General features: G+C 44.5%; 1 protein-coding gene across 3 annotated transcripts in view; it reads right to left on the reverse strand.

Moving 5' to 3' along the window:
* FREM3 (FRAS1 related extracellular matrix 3) overlaps positions 1-24,221 on the reverse strand; it is a 345,523-nt gene that overhangs the window by 224,746 nt on the left and 96,556 nt on the right. For all 3 annotated transcript variants that reach the window (XM_029599602.1, XM_029599686.1, XM_029599769.1), the window contains exon 4: positions 16,222-16,452. In XM_029599602.1, the coding sequence (XP_029455462.1) occupies positions 16,222-16,452 (231 nt within the window). The remainder of the gene's footprint in view (positions 1-16,221; positions 16,453-24,221) is intronic.

Below are 24,221 nucleotides of genomic sequence, written 5' to 3' on the forward strand. Positions count from 1 at the left end.
GCCTGGCTTGACCTACCCAAATGTCGGTTCTATATATTTTGTATTGTGGACAATTATAATAAAACATTTAAATTAAAAAAAAAACAACTCTAAACTGCCTGTATCATCTGATTATAAGCAGGTTATAAAAATACAAATAAAACTACTTTAAAATGTATGTATGGAAAATAATACTGTTGAGTTAGAATGTATGGCACTAAAAGAAGATAGAGACATCATAAGAATCTCTGATACCTGGTAGAAGGAGTATGATCAATACACTGTGATAACAGGGTACAAATTATATCAACATGACAAGGCAGATAAAATCGATGGAGGGGGTGGCACTATATGTTAAGGATAGCATAGTATCAAGCAGGGTAAAACTTTTGCAGGAAACAAACTGTGCTCTGGAATCCTTATGGATAGAAATTCCAAGATTAGAAAGGAAAATTATAGTAGTGGGGATATATTTTTACCTGCCTGGCCAGGATGAGGAAGCAGACTGTAAAACACTAACGGAAATTAGACTGGCTTGTAAAATGGGCAACACAGCAATAATGGGAGACTTCAATTAACTGAATATTGATTAGGTAAATGTCACATCAGGACGAGCAAGGGAGGTAAAATTCCTAGATGTCATCAACAACTGTTTTATGAAGCAGTTGGCTATGGAACCAAGAGGGGAAATAGCAAATGTTGCTTACCTGATGTAACAGGTGTTCTCACAGGACAGCAGGATGTTAGTCCTCACAAATGGGTGACATCGAGGATGGAGCCCACCACGGAAAACTTCTGTCAAAGTTTAAACAGAACTTTGACTGGCCCCTACTGGGCATGCCCAGCAAGGCACTGACCCTGCAGCCAGCAGGGGTCTCCCTTCAGTCTGATTTTCAAAGCTACAGGCAGTGCCTAGAAAGGAAAAATAAAACGAACCCAACACCGTGGGGAGGCGGGCGGGTTTCGTGAGGACTAACATCCTGCTGTCCTGTGAGAACACCTGTTACATCAGGTAAGCAACATTTGCTTTCTCACAGGACAAGCAGGATGGTTGTCCTCACAAATGGGTGAGTACCGAGCTGAGGATGTCCCGACTTGCACCAAATGTACCCAACGGTGTGCAGCAGGCACAATAAGTGAGGAGAAATTTGGGAAAGGGCATCCGCACCCAACCGGGTAGGTGGAAGGGTGTTGGTACATCAGGTTGGAAAAAGGTTACGCAAGACAGACTGGCCGAAGATGGAGTCCTGTCTTCCAGCCTTGTCCAAACAATAATGGGCTGCAAAGGTATGGAGAGAACTCCAGGTTGCAGCTTTGCAGATGTCAGGAAGCGGCACCGATCGAAGGTGTGCCACTGACGTCGCCATGGCCCTCACAGAGTGTGCTTTAACACGGTCTTGAAAAGGAATGCCAGCTTGCTCATAGCAAAAAGAAATGCAGTCCGCCAACCAGGAAGAAAAAGCCTGCTTACCCACAGGTTGTCCCAACTTATTAGGATGGAAAGAGACGAATAATTGAGTGCTCTTCCTGTGGGAAACTGTACGGTCTAGGTAAAAAGCTAGAGCTCGTTTACAGTCTAGGGTATGCAGGGTCTGCTCTCCAGAGTTGGAGTGGGGCCTGGGAAAAAAGATAGGTAGTATGATGGATTGATTGATATGAAACTCAGAAACTACCTTAGGTAAAAATTTAGGGTGAGTGCGGAGTACCGCCCGGTCCTGCAGGAGCTTAGTGTAAGGCGGATAGGTAACTAGGGCCTGTAATTCACTAACCCTGCGAGCTGAAGTAATAGCCAAAAGGAATAACACTTTCCAAGTGAGATATTTAAAGTCACAGGAGTGCAGAGGTTCGAAAGGAGGTTTCATAAGACGACCAAGAACCAGGTTAAGGTCCCAGGATGGGGCCGGAGGACGCAAGGGCGGCTTTAGATGGAGCAAGCCCTTAAGAAAGCGTGTTACTAGGGGTTGTACTGAAATAGGATTACCCCCAATACCCTTATGGAAGGCGGCTACCGCACTGACATGCATTCTGATAGAAGAGGTTTTAAGACCTGATTCAGAGAGATGCCATAAATAGTCCAAGAATTTGGAGATTGGACAGGAAAGGGGATCAAGGGACTGAGAAGTGCACCATGATGTGTACCTTTTCCATTTGTATGAGTAAGACTTTCTTGTGGAAGGCTTTCGTGAAGCTATCAGGACCCGAGAAACGGAATCTGAAAGGTTGAAAGGCTGAAGGACTAACCTTTCAACATCCATGCCGTCAGGGACAAGGCTTGGAGGTTGGGATGGAGGAGGCATCCGTCGTTTTGAGTGAGCAGATGCGGGTCCTTTCCCAGAGGAATGTGCCTGCGGATGGAGAGATCCTGGAGTATTGGAAACCATACTTGGCGTGGCCAGTAAGGTGCTATCAGGATCATGGTTCCTCCGTCCTGGCGTAGCTTCACGAGAGTCTTTGACACAAGAGGGAGTGGAGGAATGCATAGAGCAGACCGGTTGTCCACTTGAGGGAGAATGCATCCCTCGGCCGAGAGTGCTGGCTCCGAATGAGAGAGCAGTAATCGTCCACTTTGTGGTTCTGAGGGGACGCAAAGAGGTCTATGCGGGGAGAACCCCACTTGTGAAACAGAGAGGTCGCTACCAGAGGATCGAGTGACCACTCGTGTGGTTGGAAGACACGGCTCAGCTGGTCTGCCAATACATTGTCTACTCCCGGCAGGTAAGTGGCCCTGAGGTACATGGAGTGGGAGAGGGCTTCCGCCCAGATGTGCGCAGCTTCCTGACACAGAAGGAAGGAGCCTGTGCCTCCCTGCTTGTTTATGTACCACATGGCCACTTGGTTGTCCATCTGGATTAAGATTATCTGATGAAAGAGATGATCTTTGAAAGTGCGGAGCACATAGCGGATTGCTCGAAGTTCCAGGAAATTGATCTGGTGTTCGGCTTCCTCTTTGGACCATAACCCTTGGGTTTGAAAGTCGTCCACATGGGCTCCCCAACCGATGTGAGAAGCGTCGGTGGTTAGGATTACTTGCGGATCCGGTGGAAGAAAGGGTAAGCCCTGAAGGAGGTTGACCTGAGTCGTCCACCAGGTTAAGGATAGGCGCAGCGCTTGTGTGACTGTGACTATGGAGGACAGAGGCTGAAAAGCTTGAATCCATTGGTGTCGTAGAGTCCATTGTGTTACTCTCATGGCTAGTCGGGTCATGGGAGTGACTTGAACCGAGGATGCCATGTGCCCTAGGAGAATGAGGAACTGGCGAGCCGTGGCAGTGTTCTGAGACTGGAGCTGGCGAGCCAGGGACATTAGGGTGTGGACCCTCTGAAGAGGAAGGTAAGCCTTTGCCTGTAAGGTGTCCAAGTCTGCCCCAATGAAGGATAAGGTTTGAGACGGGACTAAGCAAGATTTCTCGTAATTGACGAGAAACCCTAAGGAAAGGAGTGTTTGAATAGTCAATTTTAGGGAGGATTGAGCTATCTGTTGGGTGGAGGCCCTGATTAGCCAATCGTCCAGGTATGGGTAGACGTGGACACCTTCCTTCCTTAGGAATGCTGCTACCACTATGAGACATTTGGTAAAGACTCGTGGGGCAGAAGCTAGACCGAAAGGGAGGACACGGTATTGATAATGGTCGTGGCCTACTAGAAACCGCAGATATTTGCGATGGGATTGTGTGATCGCAATGTGGGTATAAGCGTCCTTGAGGTCGAGAGAGCACAGCCAATCCCCTCTTTGTAGCAGAGGGAGCAGCGCGCCTAGGGTTACCATTTTGAACTTCTCTTTTTGAAGGTATTTGTTGAGGGCTCGAAGGTCCAAAATGGGACGTAGTCCCCCTGATTTCTTTGGTATTAGGAAGTATCTGGAATAGAATCCCTTGCCTTGTTGAGAGGGAGGAACGGGTTCTATAGCATTTGATTGCAGAAGAAGGGATACTTCCTGTTGTAATTGAGCCAAATGGGTGGATAGACTCCACGCTTGAAGAGGCGGGGAGTCTGCCGGAAGAGTTATGAAGTTGAGGTGGTAACCCTGTGCGATAATTGTTAGCACCCACTGATCTGAGGTGATCTGCAACCAAGGTTGTAGAAAATGGTACAGTCGACCTCCTACAGGGATGTCCGGAAGAGGGGTTTGGCATGTGTTCCCTACAGGGGAGTCAAAGGCCAGCCCCAGGCCCAGGAGGAGGGGCTACAGTAGGCCTTTGCTTCCTAGGCTGACGCGGCTGAGGCCTAGTAGAGGATCGAGCTGGACGAGGCCTGGCCGATGGAGGGTAATAACGGCGTGGTCGAAAGAATGACTTCTTAGAGTCTTTCTTTTGCGGTTGCTTGGAGGTCAGCTCAGGTGGGACAGATGAGAGTTGTTTCAACGTCTCATGGTGGTCTTTTAACTCCGCCACAATCTGCTGAATTTGCTCTCCAAACAAATTATCGCCTAAGCAGGGTAAATCAGCAAGACGATCTTGAACCTCTGGGCGAAGGTTGGATGATTTTAACCAAGCCCAACGTCTGGCTGAGATGGCTGTGGCTGAAACTTTTGTGGAAGCATCGAATATGTCGTAGGCAGTCCTAATCTCGTGCTTCCCTGCCTCAAATCCCTTGTGAAGAAGGGCTTGAAGCTGCGGTTGGTATTGGTCTGGCAACGTGTCAGCATAGTCTTGCATCTGCTTAAGGATGGCTCTGTTGTACTGAGTCATGTAAAGTTGATATGAAGCTATGCGTGAAATCAACATAGCTCCATGATAGACTTTCCGTCCAACACTATCTAGGAACTTGTTGTCCCTGGTAGGTGGGGTAGAAGAGTGTGGCTTAAGACGCTTGGCCTTCTTCTGCGCGGACTCAACCACAACAGAGCGATGATCCAGTTGAGGTTTTTGGAAACCTGGTGCTGACTGGACAAGGTAGGTGGAGTCAGCTTTTTTGTTAACTGGTGACACTGATGAAGGAGATTCCCAGTTTTTCTTGAGCAGATCCAAAAACACCTGGTGTATAGGGATGGAAGCGATGATTTTTGGAGCATCCAGAAATTGAAGGAGTTCCATCATCTGGTGTCTGTCATCAGCTTCAGATTGTAGTTGAAAAGGTACAACTTCTGACATCTCTTTCACAAAATTAATGAAAGATAGATCCTCAGGAGGAGATCTTTTTCTACTCTCTGTAGGAGATGGTGGCGAAGGCAAATCTGTGTCAGAAGATGTATCATCATCATCACCCCAGGTATCGTAGGGATCAAGTGGGGCTTGTAGCCCTGATGGACCTGGCTGAGGCTCTGAAGGCATCGATGGAAACCGAGGTGGAATCGGTGCCGTAGGTGGAACCAGAAATGGCATCGATGGCTTCGGTGCTGCCGATGGAATCGGTGCCTGGCGTGGAATGGATGGAACCGAAGGATATATCGGTGGAGATATACCAGAAGGCACCGATGGAACCACCCCGGAAGGGGGAATCCGGAACGGTGTTTCTCCTGCCGATGAAAAACCAGTCGGAGACGGTGGTGTTGTCGATGGTACTGGAATCACCGATGGAAGGGCCGTCATGAGCGCCTCCATGCGGCTCAGTAGCGGTGCTAGCGCTTGTATCAATGGCTCGGTGGTCGGTTCCCTCCTCGGTGGCGAAGCCGGTGCCGGTGTCGGTGTCGGCACTGGAACCGGTGCCGGAGACGGTGCCGATGGAGGTTGCAATTTCTTCATCGCTTTCTCGATGGCCTCCTGGACCAGCCGGTCCAGTTCTGCCCGGAGACCAGGGGTAACCATACCCGGCTCGACGGGAGAGGGAGGCTGAGGCAGGGCCGGAGGGACCACCGTAACCGGTGGGATCACGGCCCCCGCACCCCGGGAGGGTGAGGGTTTCCTCGATGCCGGCGAACGAGACATGGAGGGTGTCCGGTCTGTTCGCGGCTTCTTTGTCGGTGGCTCGGCTTGAGCAGAGGTCGATGGCTGTGGATCCTCGACAGGCCGAGACTTGTGCCGTCGATGGCGGTTGCTTTTCCTTCCGATCCCCCTCGCCCATCCGGGGAAGGGACGGGAGTCGACGGCCGAGAAGCGATCGATGGCGGACGGTCACCGGAGGGTTGACGATGATGGTACAACTTCGACGGTGCCGGTTCCGATGACGTCGATGCTATCGATGGCGTTGGGGTAGGTGCATGGAAGAGGAGCCCCATCTTCTCCATCCTGGCTTTGCGACCCTTGGGTGTCATTAAGGCACATTTGGTGCAAGTCAGGACATCATGCTCACTACCCAAACACATTACACAAACCCTGTGGGGGTCTGTGATGGACATAGTCCGGGTACAATCCGGACAACGGCGGAACCCCGTTGCCATGGCCTGAAGCCAAAATTTAGGCTGGGGATCGGTAAGTGCCAACAGGCCTCAAGGGCCAAAATCGACGGTAGTCGATGGAAAAAGGCAAAAAAACTTACCGGGTTCCGTAAGATGACTAAAATTTGTCGAAGGGAGACCCCTGAGGGGCAAATTTTCTTAGGAAATTAACTTCCAAATTCCTGTCAGGAACGTGGTTAGAGAGCTCCTTTCACCGCGTGGCAACTGCTGCGCGGAAAAAGAAGACTGAAGGGAGACCCCTGCTGGCTGCAGGGTCAGTGCCTTGCTGGGCATGCCCAGTAGGGGCCAGTCAAAGTTCTGTTTAAACTTTGACAGAAGTTTTCCGTGGTGGGCTCCATCCTCGATGTCACCCATTTGTGAGGACAACCATCCTGCTTGTCCTGTGAGAAAGATTTAGTTCTCAGTGGAATGCAGACCTGGTGCAAGAGATCAAGGTGGTTGATCCACTTGGCAACAGTGATCATAATAAATTAAATTTGACATCACTGGAGGGCGAATACTAAAGAAAACTATTGCAGTAGTATTTAAGAGAGACCATAATAAAATGAGGAAATTTGTTAGAAAAAACAAAGGAACAATCCGCAAGGTTAAAAACTTGCAAGAAGCATGGACACTGTTTAAAATTACCATCCTTGAGCCCAGACAAAATGTATTCTGTGCATTATAAAGATCACTCAACGCATAATAAAGCTCTGGAATTTGTTGTCAGAGGATGTGGTTAGTGCAGTTAGTGTAGCTGGGTTCAAAAAAGGTTTGGATAAGTTCTTGGAGGAGAAGTCCATTAACGGCTATTAATCAAGTTTACTTAGGGAATAGCCACTGCTATTAATTGCATCAATAGCATGGGATCTTCTTAGTGTTTGGGTAATTTCCAAGTTCTTGTGGCCTGGTTTGGCCTCTATTGGAAACAGGATGCTGGGCTTGATGGACCCTTGGTCTGACCCAGCATGGCAATTTCTTATGTTCTTATGTTCAAAAGAAAACCAAACTACTGCCAGCGTGGTTTAATAGTGAGGTGAAATAGGTAATTAAAGCCAAAAGGGCATCATTCATAAAATGGAAAGCAGACCCAAATGTGAAAAATAGGGAGGAGCATAAGTACTGGCAAGTTAGATATAAAAAAGTAATTAAGCAGGCTAAAAAAGAATCTGAAAAGAAGCTTACCACAGAACTAAAAACAAGTATGAAACCTTTTACAAGTATGTTTAAAGCAAAGAGCCAATGAGGGCGTCTGTCGGGTCAGTAGATGACCGAGAAGGGGTGGTCAGGGAGGACAAGGAAATAGCAGAACTACTAAATTAATTCTTTGCCTCTGACTTTACTGAGGAGGATGTTGAGGTCATACCCACATCAGAAATATTTTTTTATGGTGATGACTCTACATGACTAGATGGAATCAATGTGAAACTTGGGGAGGTAATAAATCATTTTGATAGAATAAAACATAACAAATCACTATGATCACATTTTACTCACCAGGATTCTGAAGGAACTAAAAAATGAGATTGCAGATCTGTTTCTAGTGATTTGCATCCTATCATTTAAAATAGGCACAGTACTAGAAGGCTGGAGGGTGGCCAATGTGACACCAGTTTTTAAAAACTGCTCCAGGAATGACCTGGGAAACTATAGACCAATGAAACTGACTTCAGTACCAGGGAAAATGGTTGAAGATATTCTTAAAAACAAGAGTCAAATGGTTTTTGCAAAGGAAAGTCATGACTTAGCAATTAACTACATTTTTTGAGGGTATAAAAAAACATGCAGATGAAAGTGAGCCAGTTGATATAGTGTATCTGGATTTTAAGAAAGCATTTGACAAAGGCCCTCTTGAGAAACTCCTCAAGAAATTGTGAAGTCATGGGATTAGAGGCAGTGTCCTATTGTGGACTAGTAACTGGATAAAAGATAGGAAAGAGAGAATAGGAATAATTGGTCAGTTTTCCAAATGGAAAAGGGTCATTAGTGGAGTGCCCCCACAGTCTGATTTGGGACCTATGCTATATGGCGGTTTCGCATACGAAAAGCACCTTTAACCCATGCGAAAAAGCCATAACGCATGGTGCGATACAAATTAGGAAAAGGGGAGGAGTTTGATGTGGGATTTCTGGCCAAGTGGGCTGGCTTTGCAAATACTGTTTTCAGGAGAGAGAGAGAGAGAGAGAGAGAGTGAGAGAGAGAGAGAGAGAGACTAGCTATAAGGCCCTCATACTAGGTAGGTATTTATACCTCTATAGGAGGCCCACCTAGCTACTCGAGGTGAGGTTTAGATATTAGTGTAGGGGTTAGGGGCCACTCTGACATGTAGAGTTCGACGTACAAACAGAACAGTGCATTCTTGTGAAGATTTGATGTCCTTCGGAGTGAGGAAACTCAACCAAAGATGAGATTTGTACAATGTTCTCTCAACCTACCTTGATGTTACCCAGGTAGAAACCCCTACACTAATACCTAAACCTCATCTCGAGTAGCTACGTGGGCCTCCTATAGAGGTAAAAATACCTACCTAGTATGAGGGCCTTATAGCTAGTCTCTCTCTCTCACAGTGGTTGTAGGTAGGAATCGCAACAATTGTGGTACTTACCGCAAAGTGCACAAAAGTTATCGCAGCCTGCAGTATACCTATGTGAAGCGCTAAGATAGCACACTTTGAGATAGATAGCCTATTACTGTAAAACATGCCCCTTTTCCTATCGTATGTGATATTCAGTACATTTTGATAAATCCAGGCCTAAATTTGCAGATGACACAAAACTGTTTTGAATCGTAAAAATAGCAGCGGATTATGAAGAACTACAAAGGGACTGTTGCGTTCGTCGGTCGCAGATGGCTGCAACTGCTCTGCCTTACCTCTTTTTCTCCCCTTTCACTCTCTTTGGGCAAGATGGCTGCCTCTGGTGCCGAGTGCCTCAGCGTTTCCAAACCATCATGGGCGTCCCCATCCGCCATTCTCACTCCCGTGGCCTCCTAGGGCATGAGCGCGCACATCTCCTACGCTCAAATACACGTCATGGTGGGAACCTCGGGGGCAGCCGGGGTATATCTAGCCTCCGCTACCACATTGAGTTAGCAAAGACTTCGCTTCGCTACTCTGACTGCTCTAAGCTGCATGCTTAAACGCCACTTTCATGCTAAGGGTCTCGCTCCAGTAAGAAGCTCTAGACACCCGCTCCTCGGGGGTCTCTCACTTCCAACTTCCCTTTGGGGGTTCCTCACTAACTAAGACAACCGCTCCTCGGGAGTCTTTCTCTCTATTCTACTTACAGGAAATTGGACCATTGGGTACTCGCTCCTTGAGGACCTATCTACCTTCTTGTCCTGCACCACGGACCTTCGGTCCCACCATTCTACCATCAGGAAGACACCTTCATTCTGTGAGTACCTCTACGATCCGGTGCTCCAACTCCACCCACCAGCCGCAGCGTTACCCGCACTGCAAGCTCCTGCCTATCGTGACCATCTGGGTGAGACTATACTTCTGAGCCCATTGAACGTACTGGCACTTCGTGGATCAGTGCCTTACCTTCCTGCCTTCACCACCTATCTACAAGTAGTACAATAAGAACATAAGAACATAAGAAATTGCCATGCTGGGTCAGACCAAGGGTCCATCAAGCCCAGCATCCTGTTTCCAACAGAGGCCAAACCAGGCCACAAGAACCTGGCAATTACCCAAACACCTAGAAGATCCCATGCTACTGATGCAATTAATAGCAGTGACTATTCCCTAAGTAAACTTGATTAATAGCAGTTAATGGACTTCTCTTCCAAGAACTTATCCAAACCTTTTTTGAACCCAGCTACACTAACTGCACTAACCACATCCTCTGGCAACAAATTCCAGAGATTTATTGTGCGTTGAGTGAAAAAGAATTTTCTCCGATTAGTCTTAAATGTGCTACTTGCTAACTTCATGGAATGCCCCCTAGTCCTTCTATTATTCGAAAGTGTAAATAACCGAGTCACATCTACTCGTTCAAGACCTCTCATGATCTTAAAGACCTCTATGATATCCCCCCTCAGCCGTCTCTTCTCCAAGCTGAACAGCCCTAACCTCTTCAGCCTTTCCTCATAGGGGAGCTGTTCCATCCCCTTTATCATTTTGGTTGCCCTTCTCTGTACCTTCTCCATTGCAACTATATCTTTTTTGAGATACGGCGACCAGAATTGTACACAGTATTCAAGGTGTGGTCTCACCATGGAGCGATATAGAGGCATTATGACATTTTCCGTTTTATTAACCATTCCCTTCCTAATAATTCCTAACATTTATTTGCTTTTTTGACTGCTGCAGCACACTGAGCTGACGATTTCAATGTATTATCTACTATGACGCCTAGATCTCTTTCTTGGGTGGTAGCTCCTAATATGGAACCTAACATCGTGTAACTACAGCTAGGGTTATTTTTCCCTATATGCAACACCTTGCACTTGTCCACATTAAATTTCATCTGCCATTTGGATGCCCAATCTTCCAGTCTTGCAAGGTCCTCCTGTAATGTATCACAGTCTGCTTGTGATTTAACTACTCTGAATAATTTTGTATCATCTGCAAATTTGATAACGTCACTCATCGTATTCCTTTCCAGATCATTGATATATATATTGAAAAGCACCGGTCCAAGTACAGATCCCTGAGGCACTCCACTGTTTACCCTTTTCCACTGAGAAAATTGACCATTTAGTCCTACTCTCTGTTTCCTGTCTTTTAACCAGTTTGTAATCCACGAAAGGACATCACCTCCTATCCCATGACTTTTTAGTTTTCTTAGAAGCCTCTCATGAGGGACTTTGTCAAACGCCTTCTGAAAATCCAAATACACTACATCTACCGGTTCACCTTTATCCACATGTTTATTAACCCCTTCAAAAAAATGAAGCAGGTTTGTTAGGCAAGACTTCCCTTGGGTAAATCCATGTTGACTGTGTCCCATTAAATCATGTCTTTCTATATGCTCTACAATTTTGATCTTGAGGATAGTTTCCACTATTTTTCCCGGCACTGAAGTTAGGCTCACTGGTCTATAGTTACCCGGATCACCCCTGGAGCCTTTTTTAAATATTGGGGTTACATTGGCCACCCTCCAGTCTTCAGGTACAATGGATGATTTTAATGATAGGTTACAAATTTTAACTAATAGGTCAGAAATTTCATTTTTGAGTTCCTTTAGTACCCTGGGATGCATACCATCCGGTCCAGGTGACTTGCTACTCTTTAGTTTGTCAATCTGGCCTACTACATCTTCCAGGTTGACAGTGATTTCGTTCAGTTCGTCTGACTCATCACCCATGAAAACCAACTCCGGAACTGGTATCTCCCCAACATCCTCACTAGTAAACACAGAAGCAAAGAATTCATTTAGTCTTTCTGCAATGGCCTTATCTTCCCTAAGAGCCCCTTTAACCCCTCGGTCATCTAATAAAGACTCTATCCATACTGTGTCTGCTATCTGTGTCAGCCTATCGCAGTGGTTCCCCACGGGGCTCCTCCCCATGGGAGGAGTCATCTCCATTGCGACCAAGGGTCCACAATGCCACAAACACAACAGGGACCTTGAGAGATTAAGAGACTGGATTTCTAAATGGCAGACACAATTTAATGTGGACAAGTGCAAAGTACTTATTTATGTAAATATTTGTATTCTGCTCTCATTACAGAAAAAAATCATCCGAGGTAGATTACAATAAAAACCATACACAAACAAGACTTACATGTAGGGAAATATAATCCCAATCACAGGTACACAATGCTGGATTCTATGTTAACAGTCACCACACAGGACCTTGGAATCCTTGTGGACAATACCTTGAAATCTTCAGCTCAGTGTGTGTCTTGCTCTACTCTGGCTGTATTTAAGTCCCATTTAAAGACCCACCTCTTTCAGACTACTTTAAAATCCAAAAATGCTGCCTCTTTCTGATCCTGACCCTCTTGACAATAACATGTTTTACTGTAATAGTTATGTGATTACTAAAAATTTATTTGTGTGGTCTGCGTGTCTCAATTAGATTGTAAGCTCCATGGAAAAGGGAATCTCCTCACTGATCTCCTCTTTGTCAGTTGATGTAAATCTTCCTTGTCCAGCCACCATTACCATACATTGCCATATAGATTCTGATGAATTTCGTTCTGTGCTATTACCTCTATTATAGTCTCTTTGTCAAGACTCCCCTCAAGATCTATTAACTCTCTGGGATAGATCATTGAATGACTCCCTAGATATACTTGTCCCAAAGAAGCCCTTCTCAAAAAAGAAAAGATCCAAAATTGCACCTTGGTTTACCTATGAATTGCAGCAACAAAAGAGATCAGTGAGAAAGGCAGAAAGAAAGTAACTCTCCCACAGATACCAATTTATCAAGTTATCGTTCTCTACTTTTGGATTATCAATCCTCTATTACTACCACAAAAAAGTCTTACATTTATTCCAAACTCTCTGCATCTTTCAACAACCCCTGAAAATTGTTTAAGTCTGTGAAACAAATTATCAATCCCATATTTACTCCTCAGAGTTTACTCTATCCCTGTCCTGGTCTAAGTTTAGAAAATCATGAGCTGAACCTCAATCGCTGATATAATCTTATTTTATAGTGCTAATTCAATTTTAAAATGATTAAAAAATTCTTTTAAACACCTACATTATGTGGAATGCTGTATTCTTATTGATTTAAATTATACTGTAGTTAAAATTTATATTAATGGAGTTAGAGGAAAGTTTCATATATCATGTAGGTGTCCCTGCACCACTACTTTGTGGTATTATAATCATCAACTATCCTCCTCCTCCAAAAAGTGTCTTTTTTTATGTATGAAGTTTTTTTTATATATATGTGTTACATCTCAATGACCTAAGACTCTTCCGAGGCTTGAAAGTCAGTAAATTTATGTGCAAACGGCACATTGTAGAGCTCTATAATCATTAGTGTGAAATACAAAAGAAGTAAAAATCAGACTTCCCCAATTGATGTTGGTGTGTGATGTCCACCTTCTAATAATGGTCCCAACACGAACAGTCCATGTTTCAGATGTCTGTCTTTCCTCAGGGGTGTAGATTAATGCTGAACAACCAACTTTTTGGGGTCTGAACCTCTCCGCATGATGATTCCTCGGGTGATCTCGACTTCTGCCTCGTGATGGTATCACTCTGACTTCGCCTCCGGAAGAATGGTCTGTCGGTGTACCATGACCCCTTTTATATATATCAACAGGAGCAAAGTTAGCCAATGACTGTATTGAAATCGTCTTGTCAGCCTGTGACGTAAATGGCCGACCTTGTCGAGAACTTGCTTATAATAGACTGTCTGATGGGCGGACCTGAGAGAACTAGGGTGACTCGTTTTCATTTGGCGTACGTAAATGACGTACTAACCCGACTTGGTTGAAAACTACGTCGGCATACGGTCCCGCTGCTTGGCGGACCTGAAAGAAACTTTGATTTCAAAACGTCCTCTCAGAGAACCGTGTTATTTATTTGATTGAACAGTCATACTGTTGTTATGGTGTAACAGCATCCAAAAAACCCAGATTGCTGTGTACTGAGACTACGATATTATGTGTTCAAGCTTTATTGATGCTGTTGTCCCGTGAGCTTTTAAATTCTTCTTAGTCCTGATGATATTGAACTCTATAGCAAAGTGTTCCAATTAAGTTCGTCGTTCATGCCCCGGGGGACAGAAGATGTTAGGGTAAAAACCCAAAATGCTTCACGGTAGTTGAGAAGAGCCCGAATGTCACCCCCCCTCACTGGGGGTTCTATGTGTTCTAACACTGTCCATTTCAGTTCTGTGATGGTGTGTCCAAAATCTGTCAGATGTTGTACCATTGGTGCCGTCATCTTGGCTGTAGTGAACATTGATTTGTGCTCTCCTAATCTGACCTTGATAGGTCTTGTGGTGCGACCGATGTATAATTTGGGGCACGGACAAATGATGACGTAAACCACATTATTGGATTGACAATTTGTGTTACTCTTCCGCCACACTTTGTATCCCGAAACAGGGTCCTCCCACAGTACTCCCGTGAGGGTTTGTGCACACCAAGTGCAATGGCCACATGGTTGATGGCAGACGGGTGTTTCTTCATGCTTGAAATTTTCAATCTGTGCATGGACCGTCTGGTCTCTGATGTTCCTCCCTCGGGACATGGCGAACATAGGTGGTTCAGTAAAGATGTCATACATCGATAGTATATGCCAATGCCTCTGTATGGCTGCTTTTATTGTGCTTGCTGCTGTGGATTGTCTCAGTACACATGTCAATCGGGTTTCCTCTTTCATGGGTTTATACTGTAAAAGCGTATCGCGATCGCTGTGCTTGGCTCTTTTGTATGCTCTGTTGATGGCTTTGTGAGGGTAACCTCGTTCCAAGAATCTGCTTGCCAGAATATCCGCTTGAATTTCGAAGTCCTTTGCGGTGGAACATATTCGTTTGGCTCTGAAATATTGGCTAACCGGGAGCCCCATTTTAAAACTATGTGAATGATGACTTGAAAACCTTAAAAGGTTATTCCGGTCAGTTGGTTTCCGATGAATAGTAGTATGCGGTCTCCCCTGATCTATATTTATAGCCACATCCAAAAATGTGATTGCTGTTTTGGAGATTTGAGATGTAAATTGCAAATTATGATCCACTGTATTGATCCACTCTAAAAATGTATGTAACTGTATCTCTGGTCCTTCCCAGATGAAAAAGATATCGTCTATGAAACGATACCAACATTTTATGTACTGCCACCAGGTGGATATATATACCTGAGTATTCTCAAACTGGGCGACATATAGGTTGGCGACCGACGGGGCTAGAGGAGACCCCATGGGTATGCCATGGATTTGATGGTAACAGTTCTGATCGAACCAGAAAAAATTATTGTGTAACACAATTTCTGCTAACTCTAACAACATACGGGATTTAATCCTCTCTGTTGAATGTCGTCGATTTAACGTTTCTTCCAAAATCTCCATTGCTCTAGTTTGGGAAATGTTGGTATATAACGAATTTATGTCCATGGTAATCATACTCATGGACTCCCAATAGACTTGCAATGCTTCCAAATTTCTCAAAAAATGGGCTGTATCTTTGATGTATGAAAGAGACTGTGCCACATAGGGTTGCAGAAAGATGTCTATGAAATTTGCAACTGGTTCCAGAACTGACCCATTTTGTGACACTATAGGTCTAATTGGAGGGGCGGGTAGACTTTTGTGTATCTTGGGCACTGAGTAAATGACCGGTCTCCTGGGGTGAGTTACCATTAGGTATGCTTTCTCTTTAGTGGTCAATCTCAAGTTGTGTTCTACAACCTCTTGAACTTTAGACCTAAGTGTATTCGTGGGATCTTCCATGGTTTGTTGATAGTATTTAGAGTCATTAAGATGAACCATTAAATCCTCTATATACTTTGTCCGATCTTGTATTACCACGGCGCCCCCTTTGTCTGCTGGTTTAATGACGATTTGTGTGGCTTTATTTAAACTGACCAATGCTTCTCGCTGTACTGATGAAAGGTTGTGAACCCTCCAATGTGAATGGAATTCATAATCTGATAAATCCTTTAATACAAGGGCCTGAAACGTTTGAATATGTGGGTCTACAGGACCCGGCGGAATATACACCAATTGTCTTTATGTTTATATGTTGCATATATAGTTATGTGTGTATTTTATTCAGTAATAAAGTTTTTCTACTCTATTGGTTGTAAATGTTCCCTGTTTCAAACGTTGCAAATGTTCCTTGTATCGCTCCTAGCGAATGTTTCTGTTGCACTGTAAACCGGTGTGATCTGTATACTTTACAGGAATGTCGGTATATAAGAATTTAAAATAAATAAATACATAAATAAAGTGCTGCTCTCAGGGAAAAGGAACAATCAAATCCATGATAACAAAGTGCAAATGAATGAGTGATACCTACCATCTCCGGGATCCTCTATTTTAACAGTTGCTACTGCTGGGGACTCCAGGGAAGCCATGACAGGATCAGAAAGAATGATCTGGAAAGTCTCCAAGGTCTCGTACTCATCATCTGCCACTATCCTCACCCTCCAGGTGGCTGCTGTCTGTCCTGGGTTGAACTGGACCTGCTTCTGGGCCTTCCCTTTAAAATCCTTATCCTTCTCTGCTGTGCCATCCTTTGTCCCAATGCCTGGGTGAGAAAATGAAGATTTATATTTTAATATATTAAATAAAGCTGCAAACCGTGGGCTCCATTGCACTAAGTGTATCTGGGGACATTTCTTATTAAACACAACCTCACTTGTTTTATTTTTTTTTAATGTTATCTATTGAAATAAGAAGATAATTTGTGTTAAAGAAAAAGAATCCAAAAGCTAAGGAGTACTATTTTAAGAATAGGAGTCCCATATAAATAAGTGCAACAATGGAAATCAGCACAGCAATGAAAATTAATATTAGGAAAAATGTAAAACATTAAAAATATGAAATAATTATGGGAAACAATATATTTTACTTTCCAAGACATCAGACTTTTACTATCTCATTTGTCTGAAGTAACAGTAGGTGAATGTCCACAAAGGCCATCAATCGTCTACTTGGAAAGATGGTAAAAAATGATTTACAAAACCATAATAAAAAGGTAAATGCAATATTTAATAAGAAAAAAAATGTTAAAAAAATTAAGAATATGTTTGTGTTTAAGTGCATTGCCCCAGATCATATCTGTAAAAACTGGAAAAATATCCAATCAAGCTGCACAATATGTAAAAGTATTAATTCTCATTAAAGTAAGTAGCCACTGTAAAAAAAAAAAAATCTAAATTATTTAATAAAGAAGACAAACTCTTAAGGATACTGTTGCGATTCCGGGCCGACCCCGGAATCTCCTCCTACCTCGTCGGGAGGCCAGACGAGCTCCGCGCTCCCCAGGCCTCCAGGGACCTCTGCCGCCGCAGGCCCGGCGTCTCCCCACCTCGCCCGGGCCTGCAGCTCCTTCGGCTTCTGCTTCCCTGCCACGCCGAAGCAGCTGGCGTCTCGCGGCGGTAGGCTCCGCCCCCTAGACGCGCGCGTGTGCGCGCGCGTCTCACTTCAATATTTAAAGGGACCAGCGCGGGAAACTTACAGGGACGCCCCCCGATGACGTCAGACGCTGCAGGGTACTTAAGCCCTGCAGCTGGAACCAGACCTTGCCTTGCAACGAGGTTCCCAGGTATTTCCTGCTTCCAGTTGCTGCGTTCTCTTGTCCTCTTGTTCTTTGTGCTTCCTGATCCCGGATTGGCTTACGACGTTCCCTGGCTCTCGACTCTGGACTGGCTTACGACGACTCTCTGGCTTCTGACCCCGGACCGGCTTACGTTGACTCTCTGGCTTCTGACCCCGGACCAGCTTACGCTGACTCTTCGGCTCTTGACCTCGGACTGGCTTTCGGTGATCCATTGGTTCCTGACTCTGGACTGGCGAGCGACAACTCTTCGGCACTTGGACTTCATCAGACTCGGCCCTCGCAGGTCCTCCTAAGTCCCAGCGGCCGGGTCCCTACGGGCTCCTCCTGGGGGGACTCCGGCTTCCAGGGTGAATCTCCTAAGTCCCAGCGGCCGAACTCCTACGAGCTCCTCTCGGGGGAGGATCGGCTTCCAGGGCGAAGGTCCTCTCAACACAGTGCCAGCACTACCATCACCTCCTTCCTCGCCAGAGCTCTTGGTCGCATAGGGCTCCCAGAGTTCCACCCTCGGTCAGCCACCAGTCTGTCTTTGCCGCCTCCCGGTCGGGGTCGCTGCTGCAACCACCTACAGCAGCTCTTCCTCTGGCTCCGATCGGCCCAAGGGTCCACGACTCCAACAGATACAACCACTCCAAACAAAAAAGGATGGGAAAAATCTTTTGTACTGATAAACCCCAGGCTACAAACATCTGACACTGTGTTTAGATCACCAAGAGTAAAAAGAGTTGAAAGCTGAGCAAACTCCATTAATTGCACCTTCCTCTCTGTATCATGAGTCCCCATGTTAGCTCTTTGTGCTAGATTAATACTTTGCTTATGTCGGGGGGGGGGGGGGAGCGCTCTAGCGCAGCAACAAGATGGCCACTTGATTCTCAAGCTCTCCAGAATTTCTTGAGAATCTGCTAATACAGTCTATTCCTCAAATGGCTTTACTTTATTTTCGCTGTTGCCAGTCTAAGCAAGATCCCCCAACTCTGGAAAAATCTGCTCAGTCAAAAAAATTGGCTTCAGCGGATTTGATGTTGGAGGAGCTTAAACAACTGAAGGAAATGCTCCAAGCAAACATGGAAAACACTGTGACTATCAGAAATGAAATTTTGCTGCTTTTGCAGCAGCTGACACCTTTCCAGGACCAGCTGGAGGTGGTTGGGCATAAAACTGCATCACTCGCGGTCACGACAAAGTCTCTACCTCAGATGACACGCAAGGTAGAACAACTGCAACAAGACTTGAAAGATACTGCAAACCATAATTGCTGGAATAATATTCATATATTTGAAATTACGGAAAGGATGGAAGGCCCTGATATGGTCAGTTATCTTGCTACCATGATTCCGGTTTGTCTCAACATTCAGTTTGCCTTACCTCTTGAACGCACCAGATCCCTTCCCAAGACCAATTATCATTAAGCTGCTCCTCACCACAGCTCGCATCAAGGCTCTACCACCTTTAAGAGTCAATCACTGCTCTTTGTGCCAGACCTCACCAAAACTACCACTGCAAAATGGAAGGCTTTCCTGGCCTACGGGCTTCAACTATAGGCCTTAGGGGCTCGATATGGTTTTCTGTTCCCAGCCCGAATGCAGGTATTTGCCACAACAAAACGCAGTCTTTTGACTCCCCCATTGATTTGAATGAGTTTCTCTCAAGTCTAGAATCCGCGCAAGAGATGATCACCTGAGACTTAAAATTTGTTCCTCCGGGTTTCAGCTGACATCCCTATGCTTCTCAGATCATGATTATTATCTCAGTCTTTTCATCTCTTCTCCTCTGTCATTGAGTTACTAGTGCCAAGCTGTTTTTCTACTACAGTAACCTTGTTGTTTATTGTTAATTGTTAAAGTGGGCAATGATTCCTGTTTTTACTTGGGGCTAGATCTTAGCTTCCTGCCAAGAGCCCCATGTTGTCCGGGCTTGGTCTGTTCCCATTATTATGGGTTTTGATATATGTCTTTTTTTTCTGATGAGTGTATCTGTTTCCCTTATCTTTGTACTTGAGGGTTGGTTACTTGTTCTAGTTCTCTGAAAATGTCCACTTTTCCTCTCTTATTGCTGCATGAATGGTGGAGAATATATGATTATTGTTTTCCCCACAATGGCATCCATTTCTGATATAGTTGTTGTATCCTTAGATGTAAATGGTCTTTCACACCCTATCAAGCGCAAGAAAATGCTGGCTTATCTGAAATCACTAAAATCTGATGTGGCCAAGTTAAAGACGACTTACATCTCCTCTACAGAATCTCTTAAATTAAAGCAAGATTGGGAAGGTAAAGTACTCTTCTCTCCAGCAATCAAGAAGAAACGAGGGTAGCTTTTTTGTTCCATAAGCGCCTTGGTGTTCAGATTCTGAATCAAATCGCTGATGCAGATGGGTTTCCACCCTGGTTAATATTGGTGGCAAAAAGTTTACTTTCTTTAACCTGTATGGTCCTAATGCTGATGATCACTTTTTTTTTTCCAAAGGCTTTCCTCTCAACTTATGGATGGTGTAACTTCCAAATTAGTGATGGAGGGTATTTGAATTAGCCATTGGATCCCAGCTTAGATAAACAGTCAAGTACTAAACTATCATACTCCAGGTCACAGAAGGTAATCACAGACCTTATAGACTCTCTAGGCCTCTCTGACCCCTGGCACCTTCTACATCCCACTGACAAAGACTACACCTTTTTTTCTTTCCCTCACTCTTCCTATTCTAGAATTGACTATTTTCTGATATCTGGCGATTTAATACCTGATGTCGCCTCTGCTCTTATTCATTCCATTTTGATTTAAGATCACACAACTGTGACACTACACATCACTATTTCCTCCTCTGCAGTTGTGGATTGCCTTTGGAAGTTTAACTCAAGCCTTTTGGAAGAGCCTGATTTTTCCACTCATATTCATGGAAAATGGATGAGTATTTCCTGCACAATATTATGCCAGACGTATCCTTTCCCTTTGTATGGGGAGCATTTAAGGCCACTATTTGGGGGGGAAATCATTAGTTATTGTATTACCGAAGGAAAGTAAGTGAGAACATATCCCGTCTGCAGGTCGAAGCTGATCAGTTGGAGAAAGCCCATAATTTAAACCCTGCCCATGTCACATTACTTTTTCTTCAGAAGGCCAAGTAAGCGTACAATAAATTATTAAGTCATCAGACTAGGAAGTCTTTGTCCAAAAGGCTCGAAACTATTCAAAAAATAACAAATGTGGTCACATTTTGGTTATCTTAAAAAGAAAAAAGAAAGAAAATGCATCCATGCAATCCACTCTGCTGATGGTAGGCTGATTTCTACTGATTCTGACATTCTGGAGGAGTTTGGGGTCTTTTATCATACTCTATACAAGTCTGAATCAATTGATGCTTCTACACTTATTGACCAATTTCTTTCACAGGTGAATCACCCAGCTCTTCACTCGGAACAACGGAATAGGTTGGACAGAACTTTTACCACAGAAGAAATCTACACAGTCCTAGCTGCTTTACTTGGGGGCAAGGCACCAGGGCTGGATGGCTTAACTGTAGACTTCTATAAAGTTTTTCAGAAATCCATTGTCCCAAAAATACATACTTACTTTTCTGAAATATTTTATTTTATTTAATTTATTTATTTATTTAAGGTTTTTATATACCGGCATTCATGATAAAATCACATCATGCTGGTTTACATTAAAACAGTGGTGCACAGAAAGAAAAAACAAACTGGAACTGTAGTGCGGAAGAAAGCAGTTACAAAAAACAGGGATGCTTAAACTGGGAGAGGAAGGAAAAAGAAAGGTTAATAGCATTTTAAATATTTACAACGAACAGTTAAATGAGCTGGTTGTGTTATAGAACTTGAAGTTGAAGGACATTAGTTGAAGGACATTATTATTAACTCCATGTGTCAGACCTTCTTTTCTCTGAATCTTCTATTGTGGTGTTACCAAAACTGAGAAGAGATCCCTAGCTTGTTTCTAATTACAGATGCATTTCCTTACTTAATACTGATTATAAAATCTTTGTCAAAATCTTAGCTCTCCAGTTAGCCACCACCATAGGGGATTTAATCCATAAAGATCAATCTGGCTTCATCAAAGATCATTACATCTACATGAAGACATAAACCAGAACAATTCTGGTTTATGTCTTCATATTCTTGAATTGGCTAAATCAGATCCCTTCACTTTTATTGCTCTTTCCTAGATGTCGAAAATGTATTTGATAAGATTGAATGGAATTATCTCTTCACCATGTTACAATGGTTTAGCTTTGGTAACTCTTTTCTTGCAGAAGTTTGGCTTCTTCACCATCATCCGCTTACATGCCTTTATATTAACTGCAGACTCTTCTCACTTCAGATGACACAGAGGCACTAGGCAGGGCTGTCCTCTTTCTATTTAATTTGGAATTGGAGTCCCTATCATTTGCGTCCTTGAACGCATGCAGCGCATAACGTATAGCTCGAAGTTCCAGGAAATTGATTTGAAATGTTGCTTCGGGTTTTGTCCAAGTCCCCTGGGTTTGGAGATTGTCTATGTGAGCTCCCCAACCCAAGGTGGATGCATCTGTAGTTAAAGTTATCTGTGGGACTGGTTGTTGGAAGGGTAGGCCCTTGCGCAAATTGTCCATATTCGCCCACCAAAGGAGAGATGAATGTAGCTGGTGGGTTACTTGAACTGGAGAAGAGAGTGGTTGAATGGCTTGGATCCATTGTGATCTCAAAGTCCATTGGGTTACCCTCATGGCTAACCATGCCATAGGAGTAATATGCACGGTGGAGGCCATGTGGCCTAGTAAGGTTAGAAACTGATGAGCTGTTGCTTGTTTCTTCGAGTGAATTGAGTGTGCCAGAAGGGAGAGTGTCTCTGCTCGATCCTTGAGTAGAAAGGCCTTTGAGAGGATGGTGTTCAATTCTGCTCCTATGAACTGAAGCAGGTGAGACGGAGTGAGATGGGACTTTTGATAATTGATGAGAAAGCCCATGGAGTGAAGTAGAGTAATTGTTCGACTGAGAGAAGCCAGAGCTCCTTGTTGAGATTGACTTCTGATGAGCCAGTCGTCTAGATAGGGAAAGACATGGACACTTTCCTTGTGCAAATGTGCTGCTATTACTGCTAGGCATTTGGTGAATACTCTGGGAGCGGAGGCGAGTCCGAATGGAAGCACTCTGTACTGGAAATGCTGATGACCCACCATGAAGCGCAGGTACTTGCGATGTGGGGGGAATATTGGAATGTGAGCGTAAGCATCTTGAAGATCTAGAGAGCAAAGCCAATCTCCTGTTTGAAGAAGTGGAAGCATGGTACCGAGAGAGACCATCCTGAACTTTTCTTTCTTCAGAAATTTGTTGAGATTTCTGAGGTCTAGGATGGGACGTAGGCCTCCGGTTTTCATTGGAATGAGGAAATAACGGGAATAGAATCCTCTGCCCTGCTGAGTCCGGGGCACAAGCTCTACTGCTCTGGCTCTCAGAAGGGTGGATAATTCTACTTGCAGTTGAATTATGTGATCTTCGCTTAGAGAAGAAGGTCTCGGAGGAGAATCTTTTGGTATTGAGAGGAAATTGAGTTGGTAACCTCGAGATATTATTGCAAGTACCTATTGGTCTGTTATTATTTGCACCCAATGGTTGTAAAAGTAGGATACTCTATCTTCTACCAGAAGCTGTGGATGAGGATTGGAGAGATGGCTTCGGTCTCTGGGAAAAATCTTAAAAGCCAGCAGCCGGTCCCGTCTGTGGTGGAGGTTGAGGCCTAGCTGCCCTAGGCTGTCTGGGCTGAGGTCTTTGTTACGGCCTAGAAGATCTGCTCCTAGATGTTGGAGGGTAATACCATCTTTGTCGGTAGAAGGGTCTTCTAGGCTCTTTCCTTTGAGGCCTACGAGATGACTAAGTAGCCAGATCCTGTGGAATTAATGAAAGTTGTCTTAAGGTTTCTGTATGTTCTTTCAATTGAGCAACCGCATCTTGTACTTTGGAACCGAAAAGGTTATCACCAAGACATGGGAGGGCAACCAATTTTTCCTGGACTTCAGGCCTGAGGTCTGAGGCTTTAAGCCAAGCCCAACGTCTTGCACTTATACCTGATGCAGCCACTCTGGATGCTGTTTCAAAGCCATCATAGGCAGCACGGACCTCGTGCTTGCCTGCTTCCAGCCCTTTGTGGATAATAGCCTGGGCTGCTTCTTGATGTTGTTGTGGTAAGGATGGTATAAACTCCTGCATCTGTTTCCACAGATTTCTTTGGTATTGAGTCATGTATAATTGGTAAGAAGATATTTTAGAATTTAGCATGGCACCTTGATAAACCTTCCTTCCCAGGGAATCTAAGAATCTGTTATCTTTTCCCGGGGGAGTTGAGGAATGTGGTCTTATCCTCTTTGATTTCTTTTGTGCAGATTCCACTACCACTGAATGGTGTGGAAGCTGTGACTTTTGGTAGCCAGGAGCAGACTGCACCAAATACGTTGTGTCCATTCTTTTATTTACGGCAGGTACTGAGCATGGATGCTCCCAAAACCGATGTTGTAGGTCCAGAAGGACATCATGGACCGGTATGGCTACTACTTGCTTTGGAGGGTCTACAAATTGGAGAACCTCCAATGTCTGTTGCCTTGAATCTCGTTCCGTCACCAAGGTGAAAGGTATGGTGTCAGCCATTTCTTGGATGAAATTGGTGAAAGATAAATCCTCCGGTGGAGATTTCTTCCTTGGGTCTGGAGGTGAAGGATCTGACATGAAATCTTCAGATGAGGTGTCTGTTTG

Source organism: Rhinatrema bivittatum, chromosome 1, assembly GCF_901001135.1.
Source record: "Rhinatrema bivittatum chromosome 1, aRhiBiv1.1, whole genome shotgun sequence".
NCBI classification, from domain to species: Eukaryota; Metazoa; Chordata; class Amphibia; order Gymnophiona; family Rhinatrematidae; genus Rhinatrema; species Rhinatrema bivittatum.